Source organism: Miniopterus natalensis, chromosome 15 (assembly GCF_054644295.1).
Source record: "Miniopterus natalensis isolate mMinNat1 chromosome 15, mMinNat1.hap1, whole genome shotgun sequence".
NCBI classification, from domain to species: Eukaryota; Metazoa; Chordata; class Mammalia; order Chiroptera; family Miniopteridae; genus Miniopterus; species Miniopterus natalensis.
The window spans coordinates 31958318-31976330 of record NC_142095.1 but is presented as its reverse complement, the minus strand read 5'-3'; the positions used below and the strand labels follow the sequence as shown (position 1 = coordinate 31976330).

At 49.7% G+C, this 18013-nt stretch overlaps 1 protein-coding gene across 1 annotated transcript; it reads left to right on the top strand.

Moving 5' to 3' along the window:
- The first annotated feature begins 330 nt into the window (after positions 1-330).
- SLC6A1 (solute carrier family 6 member 1) lies at positions 331-16038 on the top strand. The gene is made up of 14 exons (XM_016209969.2): positions 331-568; positions 971-1102; positions 1669-1769; positions 2590-2699; positions 4261-4393; positions 7417-7551; positions 7781-7884; positions 8152-8276; positions 9486-9598; positions 9984-10115; positions 11754-11856; positions 12895-12995; positions 13884-14051; positions 15934-16038. The coding sequence occupies exons 1-14, from the start codon at positions 331-333 to the stop codon at positions 16036-16038; spliced, it is 1800 nt and encodes a 599-aa protein (XP_016065455.1).
- The last annotated feature ends 1975 nt before the right edge of the window (positions 16039-18013 follow it).

Here is an 18013-nt window from a genome sequence, read left to right as displayed (position 1 = left end):
ACACAGATGGCCAGAGTTAAAGCTAGTCCAGGAGACACAGGACACACCCTCACATGTCTTTGGAAACAAAAGGCACCTCCCTTCCTCTGGGAGCAGAGGCTGGTGGGAGGAAGAGGGCTTATAGGAGAGCTTTCTTGGGGCCCTCGTTCTTTTGTGAGTTATTTTGTGTTTGTTATTTTGGGGCAGCTCCATAATCTTGCCCCCCTTCATTGCTTGTCACCCCAGCTCTCTGTTCTAGGGTGACCTTGAGCCGCAAAACTGCTGTCCACGTGGACTGGGGCCGACATTGCACGTCCACCTGCCAGGACCCCTGTTTCCAAATTCCGAGACATGGCAACTAATGGCAGCAAGGTGGCTGATGGGCAGATCTCCACGGAGGTTAGCGAGGTCCCCGTGGCCAACGACAAGCCCAAAACCCTGGTGGTCAAAGTGCAGAAGAAGGCGGCGGACCTTCCGGACCGGGACACATGGAAGGGCCGTTTCGACTTCCTCATGTCCTGCGTGGGCTATGCCATCGGCCTGGGCAACGTCTGGAGGTTCCCCTATCTCTGCGGAAAAAACGGCGGCGGTAGGTGCCAGCCTGGCCACCTTCCAGCTGGGCCTGGGCCCCACAGAAGGTGTCCCACTTAGACATTTTCTGGGGCAACCTTAGGGGAGTGGGTCCCCTAAAGACTCCCAAAGGAGTATCTGGCCCCGCTTCCTGTTTCTTGACCTTTTACCAAAGGATTCTGAAAAGGTGATTGTCCTCTGTCAGTGACACCTAAAAGTTCACCTCTTCATTTGCAAAGCACAGGGCTTGTGTTGGGAGCAGAGAGCTTCCTGGGTCCTCACTTTGGCTGTAGATGCTGTTTTTGAGGCCGAGTGTAAGGAAATCATGGCAGAGACCCCAGAATGCCCTGCCGTGATGCTCTCTGACTGGGGTTTCTCCAAAGCTGGGGGGCCACAAGCATCTCTCTTCTTGACCCCACAGGGGCCTTCCTGATCCCCTACTTCCTGACGCTCATCTTTGCCGGGGTCCCTCTCTTCCTGCTGGAGTGCTCCCTAGGCCAGTACACATCCATCGGGGGCCTGGGGGTGTGGAAGCTGGCCCCCATGTTCAAGGGTAAGTGTGCAGAGTGGGGCCACAGGTCATGATGGTGATCCTGCCCACAGGACGGTGACAAAGCCAGGGCCTTCCCAATACGCTTGACCCCTGTGGACAGGGGGAGCTGCTCAGCCACGTCTGAGCAGAGTGGAGCCGTTACAAGGGGCCAGGTGACAGATGGCCACACTCGCCAGAACCTAGGGCAGTAGAGAGGAGGACCCAATCCAGAGGCCCCCACATGCACATCAGCCTGCCCTGCTCTGTGAGCTCGTTTCCAAGTTTCCCTGGCATGTGCCAGGTGCAACTTTCTTGGCTTCCTTGCTCAGTGCTGACAGACACTCAGGTGAACGTGTGGAGAATCACGCTTTCTGGCAAGTCCAGCCCCACCCCCACCTTCAGCCAGCCTGTGTGGGGGCCCCAGACGCAAGGCTTGGCTCCCTCACTTGCCAGATGTGTATGTCCTTAGCCAAGGTCCTGCCTCTCTCCTAGTTCGAGTGAGATTGTAGATGTGGGGAATGATAGCAGTTGACACGCCTGGGGAAACTGGTTATTAAATGAATATCACAATGAGTGTTTGCTCCCAGGCGTGGGCCTTGCCGCTGCTGTGCTGTCCTTCTGGCTGAACATCTACTACATTGTCATCATCTCCTGGGCTATCTACTACTTGTACAATTCCTTCACCACGGTGAGTGCCCCCCAACTGCTCCTTGAGAAGGAGCCAGACCCACAGTCCACCCTCCATCCACCAGGACCTCCGTTCTGCTGACAAGGCCACTCCTCCAGCAGCAGGGGGTGAGGGGTGGTTTTCAGCAGCCCTTGTCTCCCCACAATTGTAGCACCATACGCTGAGCCCCTGTTTCGGACCAGGCACTGAGCCAGGGCCTTTGTGGGCTGACGTCTAATCCTCATGACACTCCTCTAAGGTGGGCATTGTTAACCCGTTTTATATGGATCTAGGTTGAAACCCTGACCCTATTATAAACCAGCTGTGCAACTTTGGGAATGAGACAGCTTCATTTATAAAGTGAGGGTAAATGGGAAACCCACCTCCTAGGGTTGTGAGAATTAAGGAGTAAATATGTGCAAAGTGCTTAGATCTGTGCAAAGAACAAGCAGTGTAAATATTCACTGTTAACAGTGTGCACAGGCTCAAGTAGGTGAGGTCTCTTGCCCAAAGTCGCATAGCTGGGCAGTGGTCTGGGATGGACACAAAACCATATGGTGCAGCTTGGAAAGCTCATTTTCAGAGTGCAAAGGTCGAGGTTCAGATCTCAGCATGACACTTAGGAGCTGTGTGATCTTGAGCAAGTTGCTGCCCCTCTCTGATCTCTAAAATGGGGCTCATAGCATGATCTGCATTTGGAAGCGGTTGGAAAGTAGGGATGAGATAATGGCTGTGAGGAAGTTCAGGGGACCGTAAGGGTGGGCAGGGTGCACAAGGACCACTCACTGTTGCCAGCCCCACAGGGCTCAACAGGGTTTGCTGTGCCACTGTGTCTTTGTAGGCGCTGCCGTGGAAACAGTGTGACAACCCCTGGAACACAGACCGCTGCTTTTCCAACTACAGCATCGTGAACACCACCAACATGACCAGCGCTGTGGTAGAGTTCTGGGAGTGAGTGCAGGGTTACTCGTGGTGGGTGGCATATCAGCCAGGGCCAGCAGGCACAGAAGCACCCTCAAAAGGCTGATGGAAGAGTTAGGTGAAGGACTGTTTGTGGAGATGTGGGCAGGGCTAAGGGAGCCACAAGAAAGGGTGAAGCCCCTTCCTGCCCCAGAGAGAGCTGAACCTTGGAAGAGCCACTAGACATGCACTAGACCGTTAGTAGAGAAACCCAGCTGCAGACAAAGCCACAGGCAGCAGGGAGAATACATCCCCAACATCTCTCTCCTCCCACCCTTGGAGCTCCTGCTATTGGTCAAACCCAGAAGAAGCTAGAGGGCACAGGAGCCATAGCATTCAGCCTCCGGGGCAAAGAGCAGGCTGGAGAAGGGTGGCCAGTGGCCAGTGGAGGGGAATAACCATCACAGGCCGAGAAAAGCACTAGGAGAGGCCAGTAAAGTCCCGATTCATCCTGAAAACCAGCCCAGAATCACTTGGAATAAGTGTTCATAGTGAAAGCCATGTTGATTGTTTCATCATAGAAGATGCACATTGGGAGCATTAATTTTCCAAAATGAGGTCCATTGACCCAAATCTCTTTGACGTGAAGGAAGCATCTGTCCTGGGCAACTCGAAAGGGTATACTGGAAGGTTCCATTGCACCTTGGATAAGCTGCCAGGCGGAGCAGTTCTCAGGAGGTGTGAGAACACATGATGCCAGTCTCTCTGTACTGAAATGTCCTTAGCTAGGCTGTCTCCTTACAAATAAAAATCAGATTCTGCTCCTGCTGGTTCTGCTTTCAGGCATCACCCACATGCAGTTGTCTCTCACATGTCCAGGCTTTTCATTCAACCATTTATTCAATAAACGTTTCTAGAGCACCTACTATGTGCCAGTCTGGTTAAAGAAATGGCTAAGTAAACAGGCAGTGACAACACCAAGCGACCATTGTTAGGAGGGACACACGGAAGGCTGTGGGGACCCCAAGGAGGGACCTGGACCAGTCTAGGTGAGGAATGGCATCTAAGGATGAAAAGCAATGTCAGGAAGACAGGTGTTGGCAGAAGGAAGAATATGCATGAAACCTTGGAGGCAGGTGAGTGCAAGCAAGGCTGGAGTGAAGGGATGACAAGTAGTCCAGTCTTACGAGAGTTTGAGGGGACCGCGGTGAGAGCCAAGACTAGAGAAAAGCAGGGGCCAGCTCATCCAGGCTGGCAAGGTCCACCGGGCTTCATTCTGAAAACAATAAGGAGCTATTCACTGCAGAATTTTAAGCGGAAGAGTGACATGACCAGGCTTGCAAACAGAAGGATCCCGGGGTGCTGGAGTGGAGACGGAGAAAGTGAATGTAGGGGTGAGCAACAGTGGTGGCTGAATTAAGGCACTGGGAGGTCAGCGCTTTCTACCAGTTGGTATAATGGGCCCCACAGTCCCCACCCAGCTCTTAGATCTTGCTGATGACAGATGTCAGCACGATCACAGTGGAGGTTATTGCCCCTGTCCACATGCTGGCCTGCGCTGCCTGGGTCACTTCAGCCCCATATGACTTTCTCCTCCCTCCTGTTCCATCAGGCGCAACATGCATCAGATGACAGATGGGCTAGATAAGCCGGGTCAGATCCGCTGGCCTCTGGCCATCACCCTGGCCATTGCCTGGATTCTTGTGTATTTCTGTATTTGGAAGGGTGTTGGCTGGACTGGAAAGGTAAGAGGTGTTCACAGTGAGAACTGGAGGGGGGTGGGTCTACAAAGGGATCTCTGCTCTGGGCAAGCAGCCTGTACCTCTCAGGAACCCTATCCAACCTCAGTGTAAGCAGGTACCTTCATCTCTCTGTGCCTCAGTTTTCTTTCCTGTAAAATGGGAATAACATTACCTACCTCTGGGAAAGTGTGAGGATTAAAGGAAAGAATGCAAGTCAACCTCTTAACATGGTGCCAGGCTCACATTAAGTCTCTTGAGATTACCCCGGACCTGGCAGAGCCACTGCAAAACGGAGAGTGAATGTTGCTCATGGACCACTAAACACTGTCCCTGAGTATCTCTTCTGTTCCAAGCCTTGTTCTAGGAGTGGGCAGGCCCAGAGGTGAACACTCCACATCCCAGCCTCTGAGGAGCAACAGAGATGGAATGATTAATAGTTGAATACTCAGGCCTTATAGTCAAAGAGACCTGAGTTCAGATCCCAACTCAGCCATTGACTTGGCTGTGTGACCTTGGACAAGTCACTTCACCTCTCTGAAACTTAGTTTCTTCCTTTAAAAATGGGGCTAATACGTATGCTTATCTGTTGGTTTGTTATGCAAATCAAATGAGCCGATGATGATGATGATGATGATGATGATGATGATGGTAATGATGATTTTGTAAGGCACTCAGCAGCTAGCAAGGGAGTTATTTTTTTTTAATTATTGGCAAGGGAAAAGCCAGGCCACGTTGGGGTGTTCCAGCCTGGGGACATCAAGGGAGCTTGCTGATCAAACTGGGGGGAGGAAGACTGGCCTCATCCCTACTTCTTTCCCCCTTTAAGCCCCACCCCATGAGTCCAGGGACAGAAGATGGCCAAGCCTCACTGGTCTTGGCCTGAAGGACTCAGGGTAAGTATGTTGTCTGAGGTCTTAAAGCAAGTAAGGGAGAGAAGGGATTTCAACTGACTAAGGCTGGAGAGAGGGAGGTTCAGACTACCTAAGAAGCTGAATGAGCAAAACAGAACCTTAATGAATTCCACACTTGGGCATGGGCACAGCTGATGAAAAACTCCCTGCTTCAGTCTGGTGGGACCTTTGGACCCAACAGGTTCTCAGATTTAAGACTGGTGTCAAAGCAGCTCTGCTCTGTCCCTAGGCTACCCAGGGCGGAGGAGGGCACAGTTGTCTCCAGGTCCAGCTTTTGGAAGCAGAAGAGTGTAGGGCCTAAGGGCTTCAGAAGAGAGAGAGCTGAGTTTGAATCTCAGTCCCGTGGTGCCTACCTGTGTGCTCTTAGGCAAGTCAGTTAAGCCTTAGTCTCCTCATCTGTGAAGTGATCACGATAATAGTACCTTACAGAGTTATCACAAAGACTGAGTGGGGGATAATCTATGCAGAGTGTGTAGCATTTGCCTAGCACATAGTAGGCACTCAATTCATGACATCAATTATAATCATTTTGGAGTGGTATCTAGAGTTCTTGCTGCATTACACAACTGGCTACGTCTTGAAGAAAGAGAGTAGGGCCTCTCTCACTGCATCATTTGAGTGAGTCACCCAATCTATCAGTAAGCATTTACTGAACACCTACTGTGTACCTAGCTCCATGCTGAACATGGGAGACATATTGAAGTGCAAAACCTAGCAACAAATGTTAAGCATGTTGTATGTCCTCATGCAACCAACCTTTCTGCATAGCAGTGTTGATTGTACCCATTTTCCAGACAAGAAAAAAAATAGACTAAGGGTGGATAAGAAATTGACCCAATGTCACATAGCTTGTAGGTGACGCAGACAGTTCCGAATCCCCTTTTCCTAATTCCAAGTACAGTGATTTTGCTGTGGGATTGTGGCCACCTTTCCTAACCCTGAAGAATCTCAGAGTCAAGTCAGGGAGATGAAACTAACCCAGAGAACAATTTCTGCTGAGCTTGACTCTGAGCTACAAAGGTCATTGAACTTGAAAATTGTTCTTTCACACTAGTGAGCAAAGAAATGTAATTTTCGACAATGATCTGTCTTTTGATGATTGATTTGGCAAAAAATAATTTTTAAGGTGATTATACCCACTGCTGGCATCTTTGCAGGGAAGGTGCACTCTGTAATGCTGGGCAAAGTTCCATTTCTGGAAGGGAATTAGGCAACATGGATTAAAAGCCTTTGAGAAGCTTATTTCTTTTTTCACAGTAATTCTACTTCTAGAAATTTTTCCAAAGACTGGTATAATTTTTTCATTATAAGTTGTAGTAATTTTTCGTATAATTTGTCTACTTTTGCAGACAAAGTTTTGTATACAGGGGTGGCCAATGTAGCAGTATAGAGATTGATATTTAAAATTGGAAGTGACCTCAGTGGATGGTGGAACCTCCTGAGAGACTATTTTGTATAATTAAAAATCACATTGTTATGAGACAGTAAAACAATCTTTAGTAAACAAAACAAGAAATAAAGCTGTATGTACTGTGTTTTTTAACTTTAAACATGTTGAAAAGGCAAGTACTTAATTTGAGCCTTGTTTTGTAAGAAAATGTGATCAATATGTAAAGGAAAGTCTCAAAATAGGAACAATAAGATGTTAACATCAGTGCATTTATGTATTTGTCTTGCATCTGTCGAGTGTCCACTATATTCCATGGGCTGTTTAGACCCTGGAAAAACAGAAAAGTGAACAAGACAAGTCCTGTCATTCATGTAACTTACATTCTAGAGGCTGTTGAAAGGAACTTTGTGTGTTCGTATGTGATTTTTAAAATTTTTAAAATTTTCCTCTCACATGTTTTACTTTAATTTAAACAGAAATCAAAAAGTAGGAGGGGTAGGGGAAGGGAAAATTCATGCACTGAGCTGGTTGGTTCAGACTCCAAGGAAGGGCTGCAGAAAAGTGGCCAAGCAGAGCAGGTTAGGAATCCAGGAGGGCTTCCTGGAGGAAGAGAACTGGAACCAAGCCTAGTGTGACCACAGGTACAGATGGAGGTGAAGTGGGGAAGGAGGAGGCATGGGTGCATTGGAGGGGGCATGACCGTGTTTTACCTACTTTCCTCCCAGGTGGTCTACTTCTCAGCCACATATCCTTACATCATGCTGATCATCCTGTTCTTCCGAGGAGTGACACTGCCCGGGGCCAGGGAAGGCATCCTCTTCTACATCACACCCAACTTCCAAAAGCTGACGGACTCCGAGGTGAATGGCCCTCCTGGCCCCGGGTACTAGGGGGCAGCAGCTCGGTTAAGTGCACACCTGAGTCCTGAGCCACAGTGGACCAGCATTAGGATACGTTTTTTGCTGCTCTCTGACCCTCCTATGCAAACTAGGATTGTTGCCGCAGAGCTGGTTGGCACCTGGAAGGGGCCCTGGGGCACTGTGGCTTTATGATTATAATTTTGACTATTTTCTGTCATTATCCTTATAGGTGTGGCTGGATGCTGCTACTCAGATTTTCTTCTCCTATGGGCTGGGCCTAGGATCCTTGATTGCTCTTGGGAGCTACAACAATTTCCACAACAATGTCTACAGGTGCCAAAGCACAGGAGCACTTTCCTCCGGGGGCCATGCCCCTTCCAGGCTACCCCCAGGCCTTTCTCCACTGTCAGTTCCACTTGTTTTAGAGCCAATCCCTCTGGCCAGTCCTGGTTCTGCTCCTGCCCTGGGGGTGGGGGATGGACCCACCTGCCTTTCAGCCCTACTCCCAGGCACCCCCCCCTTCCCTTCGCTAGCCTCTCCCTATTAGCTCACCTTCTCGCCAGTCCCACCCTCCCTGACTGTGCCCTTCCCTCTCTGCAGGGACTCCATCATTGTCTGCTGCATCAATTCGTGCACCAGCATGTTCGCAGGATTTGTCATCTTCTCCATCGTGGGCTTCATGGCCCATGTCACCAAGAGGTCCATTGCTGATGTGGCGGCCTCAGGTCAGCACCGCACAGGACCGGGGCTCCTGGAGAGGGAGGGGTTAATCGCGCAGGCTTTCACTGTCATCATATCACCACCCCCTTGGCTCGCTGGCATAGAGGTCACTATGTGCCAGGCAGCACACGGAGCATTTATGTGGACTGTATCCCTGAACCTTTCTAACGCTGAGGCTACCTGCTTCAGGGAGCTAGAAAGGTGGTAGCACTTTGGAGTTGAGCCCAGACCTAGCTGATTGCAGAGCCTGGCCATGCTGGCGCTTCCAGCACATCCTGGACATCTGAGGGGAGAAGACTCACTTGCCCCAAGAGTATAAACTTTGGTCCAAGTCAGACACATTCAGCACCATGACACAAAGCACCCAAGTCCGTGCATTTGTTTCAGCTCCAAAAATGTTCTCACCAAGTGGGCTGTGCCCACTCTTCTCTCCACATAGTCGGGCACAGGGTCCAAGGAAAACCCAGGCAAGCCCTCCCTTCCCTGCTCAGCCAGGAAAGCAGCAAACATGAGGACCCACTGTGTGTACAGCAGAGGCCCAGGGGCTCAGGAAGGAAACCTATGCTCCTTCCCCATCATGGAGAACTAGGTTGGTCATGCAGAAGGAACGTTCTCTGCTGAGGTCCTAAACCTCCCCTGCCCGGGCAGCCCGCCACCTCATTTCTCTGGAACTCCCAGCCACCACCCCTCTTTCCAGAGCCAGACCTCAGGGAAGTTATAGTCTCTTTCCTTTTCCTGCCAACGTTTACCCTGATCTCTTGAATGTCACCCCACCCAGACACTCAAACACAACATGTCCCAAACTGACCTCCCCAAGCCGCCTTCTGCGTGCTCCCCATTGCAGCAAAGGGCTCTGCCACCCAGTGCACAGGACAGAGCCGCAGCATCACCTTGGGCCCTTGTGTCACCTTCACTAGCAAACCAGCCAATGCCAGGATCTGCCTGTTCTGCCTCCTAACTATTTCTCCATCTGGGCACCTCTCTGCCCCTGTACCGCCCCACTGCCGGCCGGCCCCTGGTCCCCTGGCCTCTGGACCCAACCCTACAGCCTCCCCCGCCACACACACTCATTCCTCATGTAGAGAGAAAGGCTGACAACCCTCACCCACAAGGTTTCTTAGAAGATGAAATAAAAAGAAACTTAGTGGGTGTGTACTGAATATGCTGTAGGTGCTTGGTACGTTTTATTTATTTTTTTATCCTTTCTCCTGCAGGCCCCGGCCTGGCGTTCCTGGCATACCCAGAGGCAGTGACCCAGCTGCCCATCTCTCCCCTCTGGGCCATTCTCTTCTTCTCGATGCTGCTGATGTTGGGCATTGACAGCCAGGTGAGGACGTTCTCCCTGACCCCTTGAGGCGCCCCTCACCCAGCCTTGCCCATCTGGGAGGAAGCAGAGAGAGGAGGTCACTGCCCTAGGCCCCCTGAGAAGATGGCCAAGAGTTTCAGACCCCTAGAATGTCCCACTGTGTTGAACTTCAGGGAACAGCTCAGCTACTTTCCCCATTTTTGAGATGGGAAAACTGATGCTCAGAGGGAAGGGACTCTCCTGAGTTCACAAAGGGAAGCAGGGGCAGATCAGGCCTGGATCCTGGGGCTCAACTGGCTCTGCTGTCTCGATGCTGCTGGGCTCTCGGGTCTCCGGCCAGAGTCAGACTTTGGGTGGGTCGGGGTTGGGGCCGGCCGCAGGTGGCTGACGCCCATTCCCCCTGAAGTTCTGCACCGTGGAGGGCTTCATCACGGCTCTGGTGGACGAGTACCCCAGACTCCTCCGCAACCGCAGGGAGCTCTTCATTGCTGCCGTCTGCGTCGTCTCCTACCTGATTGGCCTCTCTAACATCACCCAGGTAAGCGCAGCCAGCACCTGGCACACCTCTGGTCTGCCTGCCCAGAGCCACTCCCAGGCCCTCTTCACTCCAGCCTTGTCTTAACTCACCTTCCCCTTGTTCATTAACTATACCATCTCCATGCCAAGCTGGCACACACTGCAAGAGGGAAGATGGGGGTCCCTGCCCTTAAAGGGCCCCTGGGCTGATGGGAGATACAGACAATGAGCCAGAAATGATGGGCAGAGCTAGAGAATATAACCCCTAACCTGACCTGGGGCACCAGGTACTCTTCCTGGAGGAAGGAATGCAGGGTCTGAGTTTTAAAGAACTCATAAAAATTAATTGGAGCTCTGGCCGGGTGCTCAGTTGGTAGAGCATCATCCCGTGCACCAAAAGGTTGCCGGTTCAGTTCCCGGTCAGGGCACATACCTAGGTTTCGGGTTCTGTCCCTGGTCAGGGTTTATGTAAGAGGCAACCGATTGATGTTTCTCTCTCACATTGATGTCTCTCTCTCTCTCTCTCTCTCTCTACCCCCTTCCTCCCTTCCCCCCTCCCTCCCTTCCGCTCTCTAAAATCAATACAAACATATCCTGAGGATTAAAAAAGAAATTAACTGGAGCATCAAGGTGGAGTTAGTTGGGCATTTGAAGTTGACACTGTCCTTTCCTCTCATTCCTACTCTTTTTTTTTCCTATGGATATTAACAAGCAAGTTTCTCTGCGTTCAAGCCCTCCCAGCCTACTCAGAAGACAGAAACATAATTGATGAATTTTACGATAAATATAAATGACCCTAAAGCCATGAGCTCAGCCTTGTGGGTCTGATTTATGAGCCACAAAACCACCCCTGGATCTAAATACAGTTCAGACCTAGAATTATTGTTCATTCATTCCTTCATAGCTGATGAACACCTACTATGGGCCTGAGAGACAGTATCTGCTCTATTGGACAAGACTGACATACACATTAGATTGTTAAATGCCATGAAGAAAGAAGATAGTGGAACAGAGAATGACCAGCAGGGATGGGAAAGATGCTACCTTGACAGAGTAGTCAGGGACAGTCCCTCTGAGGTGAGAGGAAGAGCCAGCCAGGGGAAGATCTAGTTAAGGGGAAGAAATCACAGCAGGTGCAAAGGCCCTGAGGTGGGAATGGGCTTGGTGAACTTGAGGAACAAAAAGAAGGCCAGTGTAGGGGAAGAGGGAATGAGGGGCTAAGTAGGGGATGTAGAACCAGAGATCATGCAGGACCTTGAAGGCCAAGGCATCTGGATTTTATTTTATTATCTTATTTTATATCTTTCTACTTATTTATGTATTATGTTATTGTCTTATTTAAGCCATGGAAGACTTTAAGCAGGGGAAGGACATGATTGATGTAACGTTGTGGACAGATGGCTCCTCTTTCTGCCCTCCAGTATTACCAGAGTTGGGGCATTTCCCTCCACCCCCTGCACATTTTCTTCAGAATTGTCAGAAAAGCAACACCCACATCCTCTCAGGGTCTCAAGTGCTTCCTCAAATCTACCCGCAAGCCTTCATGCTGCAGTTTAGCCTAACCCCAGCATCATCACACTATAAAGCCCCGTTGACTGTGAATTGAATGCACTGGTCCCTCACAGAAGGGGTCTCACTCTCACCGCTTTTCCTCCTGCAGGGGGGCATTTACGTCTTCAAGCTTTTTGATTACTACTCTGCCAGTGGCATGAGCCTGCTGTTCCTCGTGTTCTTTGAATGTGTCTCCATTTCCTGGTTTTATGGTGAGCATCAACCCCTCCTCCATCCCTCACTCATTCATTCATTGATTCATTCCTTTCTTCAAGCATCATTCAACCAATACAGCTTGAACACCAGGCCCTTTCCATACATTCATGTATTTAGTTCTCACAGCAGCTCGATGATGCTAGCACAGGACATCCCCTATTTAGAAGACACCATAAGAAGGACAGTTAAACTCATTTAAAATGGAAACCAAAATTTCTTTGTAAATTTTGGGATAAAATGGTTTGTTTGAGATTTTATCTAGAAAAGGGAAACCAAAACTACAAAAAATTCTAAAGTTAAAAGTATGCACTATCTTACAACAAAGAATGAAGGGAATGTGATTTTATTTGTTGATTTTGTGGCCTAAGTGTCCAGACCCAACTGAGTGATAGTCAAAGGATATCCTTCCCTACTTTTCGATTATTACAGCAAGATGATGCGTTTGAGAGAAACGTTCTCCAGGGTCCCTCTTAGTACTTGATAATCATTATATTGTCTTTGCCACCTCACTCCCCTCCCCATTTTCCTTTCCCCAACTCTAACTGGTCTGGTGCTATCAGATCCCTCCTGGTCAGTGACTTTGCTTATAATGGGAGCAGTGTCCAGCATCACTCTCGTGAACTTCATGACATCTGTGGGTCTTTGCAGGATTTGCAGTTCTTCTTTGCAATCCATCACCAGTTGCTGATAGCATCGGGTCATCGGGGCTTTGCAGGAATGGCTGGGATAGATGTTGCCTGGGAGGGACACTAAGGGTGATGGGACACCTTTTGTAAGCATATCTGATTTTTGGTAGATATTTTCACATTAAGGTGGTTTGCTTTTCAACACAACCCACTTGCTGTGGAGACTTAGTTATTGAATACTAATGAGCACCCCTCAGAGCATTAACCCCATGTTACAGATGAGGAAACTGAGGCTCAGAGAGGTTAGGTAACTTGCATGTGGTCATACTATGAGAAAGTGACAGATTGAGTTTAGCCTCTAATACCCACAACTCATCCATCCTCCTGCTTTTGCTCCAAATGTCACAGGTGTCAACCGATTCTATGACAACATACAAGAGATGGTTGGCTCCAGGCCCTGCATCTGGTGGAAACTCTGCTGGTCCTTCTTCACCCCCATCATTGTGGCGGTAAGGACCACGCTTGACCAGCCCTGTTAGGATGAGCACAGACTAGGCCCTGGGGCAGCTCGGGTCTAGAGAGAAACTTCTGGAGGCAGAGGTAGATGGAAGAGACCCCAGACCCCTGTTTCCTAATAATACTAGTCCCTCCCATTTGTTAAGCGTCTACTTTGTGCCCTGCATGATGCCAGACATATTACATCATTCTCAGAAAACTCAGAAAAATAGACATTATTGGCTCACATCCAGTGCTCACCCAGCCAGCATCACCCAGTGTGTCTGTGCAGCATTCAAACCAGGTCGGCCCGATTCTGAAGCGCAAACTATTCATATGGGGAGGCCTCTCATTCTCAGCATCTCTCGTCCCCTTCTGCAGGGGGAAGCTGGGGCATGAGCAGGCCTGGGAGGGGGATGCCTCAGGTCCTTGGTGTGGGGGCTGGGCTGCTACAAGTGTTGTGTCCTGCACAAGGGCACCCAGCCAATGGCGAATGGGGACTGACATCCAACTCTGTCCTGCTTGCCAAGCTGGTTAACTTGGGAGAAAGGGGTGTTTTTTCTATTGGTCCTCTCAGAGGAACCACCTTTTTCAGTTGGTCCTTTCAGAGAGTGTGCCTTCTTTGTATTGGTTCTCCTGGGAGGGGTGCCCTTTTCTGTTGGTTGTCATGGAGAAGGCTCCTTTTGCTATTGGTCCTCCAAGAGGGGATACCTTCTTCTGTCATGCACAAGGGCTCCTTATGTACTGGAAGTGGCCTTTGGTGCAGGATTCCCAAGATGTTGGGTCCTGGTGAGGGTCATCCTCAGGGTAGGGGTGGAGGGCTGTGGACCTATTGGCTGCAGGATCTAAGAGGGGCCTTGATTATCCAGTATGCATGACTGACTGCCCCCCACTTCTCGCAGGGTGTGTTCATTTTCAGTGCTGTGCAGATGACTCCACTCACCATGGGAAGCTATGTTTTCCCCAAGTGGGGCCAGGGCGTAGGCTGGCTCATGGCTCTGTCTTCCATGGTCCTCATCCCTGGGTACATGGCCTACATGTTCCTCACCTTAAAGGGCTCCCTGAAGCAGGTAAGCCCCTTCTGCACCCTTTGCATCATTCGTCCCCTTCCCTCACTGTGCTGGGCACAGTGGAGCTCATGGACTAGCTGGGGGGACAAATAAACCAATAACCAATGACAATGGAGTGTTAGAGGTGCCATGATTGGGGTAAACCGGGGAGATGGGTGAGCCCTGCCTGAGTTGAGGAGGGTTAGGGAAGGCTTCCTGAAAGAAGGGATAGCTAAGTATGAGCCAGAGTTAAAAGTAGAAGCAGAAGAATGTTCCTAGAAGAGGTATAAACTGATCAGTGTGGCTAATGAGGTTGGTAACTTAAAGCCTAGTCAGATCATGGAGGGCTTTGAAGATCAGAACAAGAACCTTGGACTTTATCCTGAGGGTACTGGGGAGCCATCGAGGGTTCAGAGCAGATGAAGGGTGGAATCAGATGTATTGAGGGCTTACTCAGTACCACAGTTGTGAGCTTGATAAAGAGAAAACATGGTCTTATCCTCATGGACAGACAAAGCATGACCACCTAGCACATACTAGGTCCATGCCAGCTCTTTGTTAAGTTATATCATATTCTTGAGTGAAACAAGGCTGTGCTGGAGGTAGCCAGGTGCTAGAGGTGTTAACAGTGTAAGTGTAGGTTGAGGAGATTTCACTGAGAAATGGTGGAGCATCAGATTATGGAGGACCATGGCTGGGAAGGCCCAGATCAGTGGCTCTCAACCTTGTTTCCCACCAAGATGTACTTGCTAGACCCACTCAGAGCCAGAAGGAGGGGATCTCAGGTCTGCAGCATAGGGAAGGTGGGTGGTGGGCAGCCTCCTTGTATCACAGATGGAGAAACAGGCCAAATGAGGAAACCAGTTACCCATCTCCCCTACAGTAAGTTATTAGTAAGTAATAACTTACTTGGGCTTGCAGCCTTTTTTTCTGACTCCAAGTTTAGTGTTTTCATTTTCCATTATTCTCTCCTGATCCTCAAAAGGAAGTCAGGTCTGCATTTGTGGAAGAGAGCACAGCCTGTGCAAAAGCACAGTGATGGGAAAGGAAAAGGCATGTCTGAAGACAGGGTGTTATATGATGAGGCAGGACTGCAGGATGTGCGTGGAGAAGGTAGTGGGAAGTTCATCCACCAAGCGAATATGTATTGAACACCTACTATATGCCAGACACTATTGTCAGTACTGGGGACACAGCATGGAACAAAACAGGCAAAAATCACACCCTTTTGGAGCTTATATTCTAGTAGAGGAAGATCAACAAATAACAAAATAAAAATGCATTAGATGGGAGGAGTACGATGGAGTTCCTATAAAGTAGGAAGGTGTTTAGGGAATGTTGGGCGAGGCCTCACTGAGGAGAGAACACAGAGCCAAGACCTAAGGAAGTAGACATCAAGCTGTGTAACTAACTGAAAGGAAGGATGTACCGGGCAGAGGGTACAGCAAGTGCAAAGGCCCTGAGGCAGGTACATGTTTGGTGTGTATGGGGAGCAGTGAGGAGGCCAGCGTGGCTGGAGTGAAGTAAGCGAGGGGATGAGGGAAGGACATGGAGGTCTGAGATGATGGGGCAGATCACGTGGGGCCTTACAAGACTTTGGTGAAATGGGAGCCATTGTTGCATCCTGACGAGGGACGCAATCCCTAACATAACTCCTCCAGCTGCTATACTGAGAACAGAATGAAGGGGATGATGGTCAGTCAAGAATGGACATAGAGGGCCAGTGGGGAGTATCGCTGTAACCCAAGTGAGAGGAGGTGTGCATGGGAGCATCGGAGGGTATGGAGGATGTGGAGACGTGGCCAGAGTCTGGGTACAGACAAAATAGACTTGAAAAGAAGGTGGGGAGACAGAAAGGCCAGTCTCCTTCCATCTCAGCCCAAATTCTCCCCGGTGCCCACAGCGCATTCAGGTCATGATCCAGCCCAGCGAAGACATCGTTCGCCCAGAGAATGGTCCAGAACAGCCCCAGGCCAGCAGCTCAGGCAGCAAAGAGGCCTACATCTAGGGGTGCAGGGTGGCTCGCCGACTCGAAGCTCTCACCCCCAACCTGGCTGAGCATGACCACCACTTGATGTCTGAAGATACTCTCTATCTCAACCTACCTCGAGTGGCGAGTCCAGACACCATCACCACGCAGAGGGGAGGTGGGGGACAGTCTCACTCCTGGTGGGTCCTGCCTTGGGCAAAGATACTCGACGGCTCCAGCACCTGCGGGCTGATGACCTTTTTAATCTGGGGCCCATTAGCATCAAGCGGTGGGCATTTGTGACTTCCTGCCGCAGTAGATCATTTTTATCCCGCCAGCGAGTGTGACACGGGGAGGCTGCACCCTCCTGGCTTTTAGTCATTTTCCTGACTGTTCTCTTACTGCCGAAACCCATGACTGTTATCTTGGACTTTGCAGGAGTTCGTTTCCATCGGAACGCTGCTCTGTACACATGAAAAGGGCATTTTGTATAACAGGTTTCTAGGGAGAGCTCACTCAAGTAGCAGGGAGCCAGCAGAGCTCTTTCATTTTCTGGTTTTCTCCTTCCCGAGGCAGCTGGCTTTAAAACGAGCCCCAAGGACCGCATCAGCATTCCCAGACGAGCTTCTCAAGCAGTCTGCGTAGTGTCCCTTTTCCCCCGCAGGCTGAGCGAGATCTCTGCGGCGACGCTTTCCCGCAGCCTCACCAGGCCATTCTGGCTGCACCTGGCCCTGCTCATTGGAAAACCGCCACAAGCACAATTAATTTTTTAATCGCCATTCTGGGGACCTAAGATCCTGCTGGGGAAGTTCCCTAATCGAAGCCCCAGTTTCTCTTAGGAGGCCCAGCTTTACCAAGCACAGAACAGTTGCAGAGGAAATCAAGGTCAAGTCCTGCCCCTGAGTCAAAACGGATCCAGTTATCTTTTTAAAACTATCTCCCTCACTGCCACCCCCTTCGAAGCTGCTGCCTTCTCACCTTCTCTGAAATCCCTCAGCAGGAATCCCCTCACTGCCACTAAAATCTGCCCTGCCACTAACCGAGGAGCTAGTGTTAATCCAGACCCCCACCCCCGCCTCCAAAGTGCTTCCAAGAGTGAAACTGCTTCCCTGGGAAGTCGTGGTTGTTCTTTCAGGAATGGGCTCCGCGGTGGTGGTGGCAGATCGGCAAATCGGGTGAAGACAGTTCCTTGCAAGCCCCAGTAACTCAGTGTTTCTCATTTGCCAGGAAGATGGGTTCCCAAGTAGCAAATTGTCTGTTGTGCCCTGTAGCTCCTTAGCCAGTTAGCTCACAAACTGTGTTTTACAACTAATCCTTAATAACTATGGTAAATAACTGTGACTGTGGGTTTTTAAATCTCTTGTCATTCTCATCTGAAAGTGACCAGTGACCAGCATACCAGTTCTTGCAATAAGGTATTACCCTCAGAATATTAAGCACATTATTGTAGAGAAAACAAGAAGTACTTGTACACATATAAATGCACACACTCGTACATTCATCCTTACGCGTGGTATATAGGTCTTGTTTGATATTGTGTAGGAAATCTAAAACCTTTTCCCGAGATCATCTGTAAAATAGTCTCATAGCTAAGGCATCCCAAATGCCGACTGGTGAATCCAGGATCACACTGCATATGTGTTGTTAAACTACAGGGTTTAGACGGAAAGGAACCCCGCACTGTCTCACGGTCCCGCCCCTCCCCAGCCTGTGTGAATTCCTGCAGAATAAGGGCAGGAAGACTCTAAACTTTCTCTTTGTTCTTCAGTGTGATACTAAGACCAAGTCTTTTTAAGACAAATGCAGTGTATTTCATGTTTGTAAGCCAACCTAAGTGAGGTGTTTGGCCAGAAATCCCCTAACTGATTTCCATCCAAACCTACTTATATAGCACAATATTACGTGTCGTACAATTACTGTGAGAACTGTGAATATGTGTAACTTTTTTTAGTATTTGCCCTGGGTGGGGGGGAAGATATTGTATTATCATATATGCTTTTTTTTTTTTTTTTGC

What these genes read in the sequence shown, in the direction of transcription:
- SLC6A1 (XM_016209969.2), top strand. Translation starts at nt 331, where the DNA reads ATGGCAACTAATGGCAGCAAGGTGGCTGATGGGCAGATCTCCACGGAG. An exon ending in TGTACAATTCCTTCACCACG is followed by an intron (nt 1,770 to 2,589) that starts GTGAGTGCCCCC and finishes GTGTCTTTGTAG; the next exon opens with GCGCTGCCGTGGAAACAGTG. An exon ending in TCACCCCCATCATTGTGGCG is followed by an intron (nt 12,996 to 13,883) that starts GTAAGGACCACG and finishes CACTTCTCGCAG; the next exon opens with GGTGTGTTCATTTTCAGTGC.